General features: G+C 54.5%; 1 protein-coding gene across 1 annotated transcript in view; it reads right to left on the bottom strand.

Annotated features, from left to right (window-relative positions):
• Nucleotides 1-951: 951 nt before the first annotated feature.
• IL17RE (interleukin 17 receptor E) overlaps nt 952-9,473 on the bottom strand; it is an 11,022-nt gene continuing 2,500 nt past the window's right edge. The window contains exons 4-15 of the mRNA XM_007451551.1: nt 9,130-9,289; nt 8,896-9,035; nt 7,909-7,977; nt 6,937-7,003; nt 5,794-5,969; nt 5,666-5,713; nt 5,541-5,589; nt 5,218-5,366; nt 2,932-3,000; nt 2,178-2,229; nt 1,996-2,094; nt 952-1,508 (exon numbers count right to left, since the gene is read on the bottom strand). Of these exons, the coding sequence (XP_007451613.1) occupies nt 952-1,508; nt 1,996-2,094; nt 2,178-2,229; nt 2,932-3,000; nt 5,218-5,366; nt 5,541-5,589; nt 5,666-5,713; nt 5,794-5,969; nt 6,937-7,003; nt 7,909-7,977; nt 8,896-9,035; nt 9,130-9,289 (1,635 nt within the window). The remainder of the gene's footprint in view (nt 1,509-1,995; nt 2,095-2,177; nt 2,230-2,931; nt 3,001-5,217; nt 5,367-5,540; nt 5,590-5,665; nt 5,714-5,793; nt 5,970-6,936; nt 7,004-7,908; nt 7,978-8,895; nt 9,036-9,129; nt 9,290-9,473) is intronic.

Here is a 9,473-nt window from a genome sequence, read left to right as displayed (position 1 = left end):
AGGGGTAGGGGTGGATGGGACCCAGGACCCAGAGCCAGGAAGACAGGGTCCTATTTGTGCTGTTGCCATGGGCTGGCTGCGTGACTGTGGCCCCACACCACCTTTCTGAACCTGTGTTTTCTTCTCTTCTCTCTGAAGAATCACAGTGAGGATCAAGGAAATTTGCAGGGAGACATTGCTTGTGAGAATATGACAGACATGGATGTGGATTTGGGCCCAGAAAATGATGCATAACAACAGCCAGGCAGGGTCTTGCTGACCCTTCCCCCAACTCAGCACCCTGGGCACACTGGAAAAGCACCTTGTGTTTCTTAGTTTATCCATCATGTTCACCTTTATTCAACTTTCTCTATCTCAGTCTCCACTGTCCCACCTTTGCCCCCATCACCCAGGGCCAAAGCCTCCTTCCCTGGGTCCAGAGCCCTCCCTCCCTCCCTTCCTCCCACTCTGGGCAGGGCCCCGGTCTGGAAAAGGGGGACCCCTGGCTCCCAAAGGGGTTTCTGTCCCCCCACCCCCTCTGCAGCCACCTCCCACTCAGAGCTGCCATGTCTCCTGCCTCCCCAACCCCTGTCCCAACCTCTCTGGCCTGGACTGGAGCACGTGCAGAATATTCTCTGGAATTTCGGAGAGAGGAAGTGGGACGATCCCCCACCCACAACAGCACTGAGGTCAGAGGAGTTCTCAGGAAACAGTGACTCTCCCTGACGGCTCTGAGGGAGAGAACCCTCAAGCATAAGCATGAGGAAGAGACTGGACCCTGGGGGAACGTGGGGAACGGGCTGGGACAGTGAGTGTGATGCCCTGCTCCCGGGCTGGGAGGTTGCGTAAGGCTTTGTGGCCAGTGGCCCCTAGGAGGCATCCAACGATTCCAAGGTAGAAGCCTCATTCGGGGCTTCCAGCCAGTGCCCCTAGGCCTGCGGCCACAGACATCTGGACTGCGGTGAGCTCTGCTCAGCCTTGATCGGCAAGTTTGGCGGCCTCGCGTTCCAGCTGGCGGCACAGCTCCACACGACCCCGCAGGCACGGCCGGGCCGCGAGGCGGCCCCAGCTGGTGGCTTGAGTAGAAGTCCGCGCGTCCAGCGCCCGCAGCAGGCGCGGCAGGTCTTGAAGCAGGCGGTAGCGGGGCAGGGCGCGCAGGGGCGGAGGAATGTCGCCTTTGGCGCAGAGGCGACTGAAGTAAGCGAGCAGCGGCAGCGGGCGCGGGGCGGCGCGGAGCAGGGTGCGCAGGGGTGCGGCGCGGGCATCCGGGCCGCCGGCGGGGCTCGGGCTGGCGCAGCTCCACAGCAGCAGCACGGTGCCCCGCTCCCGCACCACGCGCGCCCGTGCCGCCCAGAGCCACGGCAGCGGGCCCACGCGCGCCACCCGCGTGCCCTCCCACAGGTCCACGATCACGTCGCGTCCGCCGCCCAGCGCGGCCCGCAGCAGTTCAGCCAGCGCTCCCACCAGGCGTCGCTGCGCCTCGGAGTCCGCCACGTGCAGGAGCAGCACCGGCCGCGCTCGACCTGGGCCTGGGGGTGGGAGCAACAGATGAACAGGGTGGGGGCTAAGGGACAGCCCAGCCCCTTCCTCCCAGGCCTCAGGGCTACATGATAGGGTTAACTCCACCCCCACCCCTTTCTTCATCTGCGCTGGGGATGGGTACCCAAGGCAGCTTTAGCCTACAGGTCTATAGGGCGCCTTTGGGCTAATTAGATAAAGGTGCCCAGGAAGAGGAGAGGGCTAGGGCGCCAGGTGCAGCGCAGGCTGGATTTCCGCCCCCCTAGCGTCTGGCCTAGAGACTGGTGCAGTGAACCACCTGCAGAAGGACCTTTGCCCTGCCTTAACCATTCCTCCCCACTAGGGGGCATGAGGCTCACCGCCTTGGGTAACAGAGAGGGGGGTGCAGCGGCAGGGACAAGGCTCTTTCGGAAGGGAGCCTGGGCGGGGGAGGGATGGGGGCAACTGGCCTAGGAGCCAAGGAAGTCTGAATCCCCAGGTTACCCCCAGTGAGCTTACCTGACAGTGGGCGCTGGCAGGTGAGCACCAGAACAACACCCAGTAGGGTGGTGAAGGCCAGCAGTGCCAGGATCAAGAGCCCCAGGAGCCTATGAGAGACTGAGTCAAGCAGGGTGAGGCCAAGCCCGGCTCCTCAGTGCCCAACCTCCCTCTCACTCCCCCTCCCCCTCCCAAGAACTCACCATCCGGACACAGGAGGTGCTTCCAGGCAAACTGGACATCTGACCTCCACACCTGAGGGCACAGAGCCCCCCCAATCCCTGTAAGCCAGGGTAAACCCTCCTCCCAGGGGAAGTTGAATAAGGCATGGGGATAGTGAAGGGGAATCCCCCTGGATAGGGAATTCCTCCAGCACAGGGTTTCTGGCTGGGCACAGAACAAGGTCAAGAGTGGCAAACTCAGAAAGTAAACCCAGGGAATTCCGTGGCGGTCCAGTGGTTAAGACTTTGCCTGCCAATGCAGGGGGCGCGGGTTCAAGCCTGGTCAGTGAGCTAAGATCCCACATGCCTCAGGACCAAAAAACCAAAACATAAAACAGAAGCAATATTGTAACAAATTCAATAAAGACTTTAAAAAAATGGTCCACATCAAAAAAAAAAAAAAGAAAGAAAGTAAACCCAAAGTTAACCAGAGCATCCATGAGGACGTGGAAGGCACAGGCCCTGACTGAAGTGATCAGACACCACTGAGCTCTAGCCCATGATCACCATGCCTGAATGTGGAAACAAAGCACCAGGTTTTCTGATTTTTTTCAAGAGATGCCAGAAATCAACTTTTTAAAATGTGACATCTCCCAATATTTAAGTGGTGGCAACTAATTCCAATTTTGAACACCGTGCTGGCCAAGTCAAACATTTTTATGGGCTGGATTTGCCACACCTGTGGTATAGATGACCGGGGGAGTATAGGCAGCAGAGTGAGGGCAGGATTCCTTACCAGGACACAGCCTCCTGGCCTCAGGAAGGGAACGATGAGGTCTAGTGTCACTGAGCTTGAGCCCTGAGTCTGTGGGAAAAAAGAGCAGAATGACTGTCCCCATAGAGGCAGATCTGGCTCTGTCCAGCCCCTGAGTCTTTGCCCATTGCTGTGTTCCTCCTTTCCACCCACCACCCCTACCCAAACCCTACCCAGGCTTAGGGCCAAGTGCCACCCCTGACAAGAAGCCTTCCCAGGCTTCATTCTCAGATCCTGCTGATCGTTCCCAGATCTGAACTGCTGCACAGATAAACATTAATCAGGCAATCAGGCACTCGTCAACAAACATACTCTGGGTGCCTACTCTGTGCCAGCCCCTGAGGAGACAAGGCAGGCATGGACATTGTCTCTGTCCTCTAGCAGCTCACAAACCAGGAGGCTAATTATACGCTGCCTCCCTTCTGTGTTCTGCACACCTGAAGGGGCAGCTTGTCCATTGGAAAGAACGTAAGTTGTAGAGTCAGGAGACCACAGCTAACAAAGTCAGGCTTAACTATTGCCTATGTGGTTCCTAGCTGTGGGATCCTTGCATGGAGATAGACGTCCTTTCTCCTTGAGCCTCAGTTTCTTCATTTGTGTATGATAGATAATAATCCTTGTTTTACTGGGTTACTGAAAGCATCAAATGGGAATATGCAGGTGAACCCCCTTTATAATACAAAGTACAGGGACTTCCCTGGTGGTCCAGTGGGTAAGACTCCACGCTCCCAATGCAGGGGGCCCGGGTCCAATCCCTAGTCAGGGAACTAGATCCTGCATGCAGGCAACTAAAAGTCTGCATGCCGCAACTAAGAGTCCGCAGGCCGCAACTAAGAAGTCTGCATGCTGCAACTAAAAGATCCCATGTGCCGCAACTAAGACACGGCACAGCCAAGATAAATAAATAAATATTAAAAAATACACAGTGCAATGTGTATTCATTTAGTAGTAGTAGTAGCTGTTATTACATTATGGACTCCTTAGGGGCAGACTGTGTTATATACTTTTCTTGTATCTCCCAGGGCCTAATACAGAGTGGGAACAGAGTAGGCACTCAATAAATGCATGCTGAACTGACTGCCATCTGTCTACAGGCAAGGATGTGGCTTCACCCTGTGCTCTGGGTGCTGGTTAGAGAGTTGATCAGTCTCCACCCTTTGGGAACATCCTCCACCACCTACCCCATACCCCAGCCCTGCCCCAGACCCCATTCTCCAGCTAGCTGTGAGCAGGTGCTGATGCAGTGGCTCTCAAATCATGGTTAAACTCAATGACATTCTCAGCTCACAAAAATAAATGAGTCCATGGATTCAGCTCTCAATTTTAAGTTATCCCACATGACTTTGTCGTAAATCTTAAGCATGGTTTCGTCTTAAATCTTAAGCATTTCCTACCACCTGTAGGCTTGGGAGCCCACACAGAATACAAAACAAATAAATAAGCTGCATGTAAGTAAGGAAGAACTGAAACAAGCTAGCTATGCTTAGTCAGCTTGGTGCTGTGGTTTTGCGGATATATTTGATGGTGGTTTTTATGTCAGATACACAGAAGAGAGTCTGCTACTCAAACTGTTGTTAGTTCACATGACAGAGTTAAATCTGTCAGTAGTTTACAGCATTCTGTGAAGAGCACTTCAGCTTCCTGGGGCTCTGCCTCCCAAAGATAGAGAACTTCTGCCAGGAGCCTTGTGGAGGAAGGCAGGAGAGTAGTGGTAGAGGACAGCTGGTTCAAGAGAGGGCATCAATATAAAATGTGGTGGGAGTTCGAGTGGGCCAGAGAACAGCTGGGAGTGGGAGAGCCAGTCTCTTGTCTCTGTTTATCCCTGTAGGTTCAAAATCGAAAAGGATTAGAGGGACTTCCCTGGTGGCGCAGTGGTTAAGAATCCGCCTGCCAATGCAGGGAACACGGGTTCGAGCTCTGGTCTGGGAAGATCCCACATGCTGCGGAGCAACTAAGCCCGTGAGCCACAACTACTGAGCCCGTGAGCCACAACTACTGAGCCCACTCGCCGCGACTAGAGAAAACCCGCGCACAGCAAAGAAGATCCAACACAGCCAAAAATAAATAAATAAATTTATAAAAAAAAAAAAAAAAGAAAAGGATTAGATACTGCTCCATCGAAGACCCCAATGACTGGCAGAGGAGGCAGCTGAACAAAGGCTGGCCAAGTTAATAGATAACCAGATGTTGTAAGAGATTTGTTTGCCTCCACCTGCTGTGCTCTAATCAACAGGTTCCAGTGGGGGCCAAGCCCTGGCTAGGCCATACCTGGCTGACGTTGTACACAGGGGGCACCATGCTGTCCTGCCCCAAGCCTGAGTGGCTCCAGGCAGCACTGAAGGTGGCGGGCATCCTTGAGGAGAAGTGAAGGACCAGCTGCTGGGCCTGGGTATCCATGCTCACGTTCCAGGATGGGCCTGCCAGGGGGTAGGAAAGGGCATCATGTAATAGATGATGGTTTGTGGGAGGTGATAGGAGCCAGGCTGCAGTTAACAGAGAAGTCACGGCAGGGATAGAGTTTGGCTTTGCTGCAGTTGCATGAGGGTGAAATGGTGGGAAGGGGTCCCAGCCAGGGTCACTTATTGGCTCACCGAATGTCTGGTGGGGGCATTCAACGTGGCTGCTGTTTCCAAAAGAGAACTGAGAAATCCAAGAATGGCAAGTCAGCAAGCTCCAGGCACCATGCACACCCTTCCCCCTCCCATGTTGCTTGTACCTTGAAGCAGAGCTGGGGGTGCAAGTCCACCTTCTCCAAGACATACCACTGTGGTGGGAGAAGGGAGTTAGGGAGCAGGGCCCTGGGCCCCAGCCCTGCCCACCCAGGTCCTAGGGAGGCCGTCTCACCCCCTCTGACTCTCGAGCCGTGGCATTGGGGACGTCTTCGCAGAGGCTGTGCCAGCCCCGCCTCTGGCAGAGGGAGGCGTCCAGCTTCAGTGGGCAGCGGAGTGTCAGGGCCATGACCATCTGACTGTGCTGGCTGTGGTCAGTAAAGTTCACCGACTCCCAGAAGTCCGAGCCATCTGGGCAGGCAGCAGGGGCAGAGAGTGAGGCCCAGGAGGCCTGAGCCCCATCCCCAGGGCATCGGGAGATGATATTTGTGAGGGAGCCTGGCACAGCCCTGGTCTGCCTAGGGGCCTGATAAACGAGCATGCCTCCTCCTGCCCCTCCTGTTGCCTCTTCTATTTAGCTGTCTCCTCTCCTTCCTGCACCTCCATTCTGGCCAAATCCTTGCTGCTCCCCAAACTCAAAATCTTCATATCTTTGCTTATGTTCCTCTCAGAATCAGGAATGCTTTCCCCTCCCTTCTCTCCTTTCTAAATCCTGTGCATCTTCTGAGCCCAGCTCAGATGTCACTCCCTTTAGGAGACCTTTTCTACTCACGGACAGCCATCATGGGCTTCTCCCTCCCCTGAGTTCACGCCTTACAGCCTATTCCTTAATTACAACCCTGCCCTGGACCATAGGATACTTTGAGCTATGCGTTTGTCATGTTTGAGAATCCTGTCTCTGCAATTTGGGCTCAACAATATGCATGCATGTCACCAACCACTTTCGCATATAATATTGAACTCCAGCCTCATAAGGAGTTGGAAAGTGAGGCAGGGCAAGTATCATTAGTTTACAGATGAGGAAACTGAGGCTCAGAGAAGAATAAGTGGCAGAGTTGGGATGTGAGCCCAGGTCCTCTGGTCCACCTTCGTAGGACATTACCTCCTGGGGTGGATATCTCTGATATTTCTGAACAGTGCTAGTACAATGTTCAGGGCTCTGATTTATTGGCAGGCTGACTGCTAGACATGGTAGCCCATGACTTACCCCACTGACTCCAGAGAAAGGGCCGGCATGCCTCCTGGGGACTTCCTCCAACACAGGTGTAGAGGGTGTGCAAGTGCGTGTGTGTGTACGTGCATGTACATGTACGTTTGTGGGGGAGAGAGAGACTGAGAGAAGCTGTGCATGCACAAGATCCACATGAGTAGCACTCACAGGCTTCAGGCCAGCTCTGGAAGGGACATTTTTTGTGCCTCACAGTGTCTTCTTGCAGGTAGGACACCTGTGGGGACAGGGGAGCAGGGAAGAAGGGTCCGAGGAATGGCTTCCCCTACATCACTCAGACTCGAAACTCATTCCGGCTTGACCCTGCCCAGATGCGAGCTGCCTGAGCTGGCAGGGCACCGAGCAGGGGAAGAAGTGTGGGGTGGCACTTGACCCTCAGGGAGGAACCCCAGACGATAGGAGCAAGATCAGTGGGTGAGGGGCTGAGTCCTCTTCTCCGGGAGAGGAGAATGTGTCCCCACAAAGAGGCAAATCATGAGGTCCACATTCCTCAACTTTTGCCTTCCCTGGCCTCCACTCTCAGCGATTCCTAAGGCACTGAGTGCCCCCTAGGGCCCGTCCCTCTGAAAGCCCAACACCCAGTGTTATCCCCCTGGCAGGTGCTCCCTGCTCCAGGTCTCTGCCTGCACCCTCCCTTTTGTCTCCTCCTGGGTGACAAGACCCCCGCCTTTCCTGTCTAGTCCAAAGGAGTCTCAATGCTAGGCACCTCAGTCTTACAAGGAGAGGAGGACTTCCACGCAGGGCTAGTGGGGATGAGACTTCTGGGGCCATATGGAGCCTTGCAGGGGCCACGAGCCCCCACTGTGACAGCTCAGAACACCCAGGGAAGGCAGCTGTCTATTCCGCCTCTGTGGGCTAAGGCCGGGTCTCGACAAAGGCAAGCTGGGTCTGGGTGGGGCTGAGGTTGGACTCACCCCCCAGGAATGTGCCATGGTCAGCAGGACACCTCCATCCCTGGCTCCGTGTGTGGCTCACTGTCAGGCTGGCACCAGTCTTCCCTAGCATCTCGTTAACACCAGCCCTTTTAAAACCTGACTTAGTGAAGATATGCTTGACCAATGGTGCTATCTGGGTGGCCTAGGAGTGAAGCCATGGACCACCCACACCTTTTCCTCTGCTCACCTCGATGCACAGACAGGGCAGAAGGAATTCATAAGGCAGGTCTACAGTGCAGCCCCCAGACACAATTTTCTGTGGACAAAGCAGCAAAGGAAGAGAAGAAGAGGGGCCTGAGAAAGAGCAGAGGCACCCTGGAAAACGGCAGGAGAACACTGGGACCTTTGTCACCACATACCCTACTTTTCCTCTTATCTGAGACGTTTCTTTCTCTGAGAAATTTCTTCTCAGGGGGTCTCTGCCCTGTAATCTGACCATCTGCTCTAGGTGTCTCAGTATATGGAATGAGGGGAGTGGGGAGGAGATGGGGAAAGGAATATACATCTATTGAGCCCCTACTATATGCCAGGGAGGGTGCTAGGTGCTAGAAGCACCAACTCAATTAATTAAGTGCTAGCATCATGGTGATCTTGGGAGGCATCATTGCCATTTTAAATGTGGAGAACTGAGGGACTCGGGTACAGCATCAGTCCCTTCAAATGGTACCAACTGTATACAAGGGCATCAGTGACAACTGGAGGTTGAGGTGGAGTGTCAGGGCCTAGGCTGGAAGAATAAGGGACATCTCATTCTCTGAGGAGCAGTGACAAAAGGGAGGGAGATGGAAGGGTACCAAGACAGATGTGACCATTTTGTTATTTTCTCAGGAGAACAGCTTCTTGGGGGAACTGAAAAGTCCTCTTAATGCAAGCTGTATCTCACTCAGGGTCCTCTCACTGGGGGGTAAGTGCCATATCCATTTCTCTGCTAGGCATTCATGGCTGCCCCAGGTCTCTGCCTGCCCTTTCCTTCCTCTCCTGCCAGGAGACAAGGCCCCCTGCGTTCTCTGCCTAGACCAAAGAAGTCTTCATGCTAGGCACTTCAGACTGGTAAGGAAGTCTTGGACAATCACCACCTCTCTCTGGGACTCAGTCTCCCCATCTGTATAATGGGTAGGTCCTTTCACTCCAGCCCTGTGTGATTTGGCTTTTAAAGGCAGATGGCCCTCCATACCTGGGCATCAAAGGGACGGCTCAGCTCCTCACACTCCAGTGCCCACTGGTGGCAAAGACGCACACTGACCTCAGGGCCTGGAGGAATGGTCACTTGAATAACCCGTGCCTCAGGCAGCAAGTCAAAGGAGAACTCAGGCCCTGGGGAGAAGGGGGACTCGGTGGCCTTGTCTTTTGGCCTTAGCACAGGTACCACTACTTGGCTCCACCATCTCCAGTCACACGATGTGCCTACCTCCAAGGCTTTGTGAGCCACGTTTGGAGAGAACTTCCCCTTTCTCTGGATCTGCAGGTTGGGTTCTTTTGGAACGCAGCCCCTTGTGGGAGGTGTCTGGGGAGGGGACGGAGATGTGATGGCCCTTCTCAGACAGGCAACGGCTACTTAGCAGCTTCCTCTGCAGGCAGAGAGCAAGGCTGGGCTGGCCTCAGGCCAGGAATCAGGAACTCTGGCTTCTATTCCTGTCTCTGGAATCCAGGGCACCACAGGCGAGCTGCTCAACCTTTAAGGCTCAGTGTCCCTAACTGTGCAATGGACAGAATAGTCTTCTTGAGCTCCACTCTTTCCTTCTCTCTTTTATG

This window comes from Lipotes vexillifer, unplaced genomic scaffold, assembly GCF_000442215.2.
Source record: "Lipotes vexillifer unplaced genomic scaffold, Lipotes_vexillifer_v1.1 scaffold261, whole genome shotgun sequence".
In the NCBI taxonomy this organism is placed as follows: Eukaryota; Metazoa; Chordata; class Mammalia; order Artiodactyla; family Lipotidae; genus Lipotes; species Lipotes vexillifer.
Note: the sequence above shows the minus strand (reverse complement) of the source record. Positions and strands in the feature narration are given on the sequence as shown.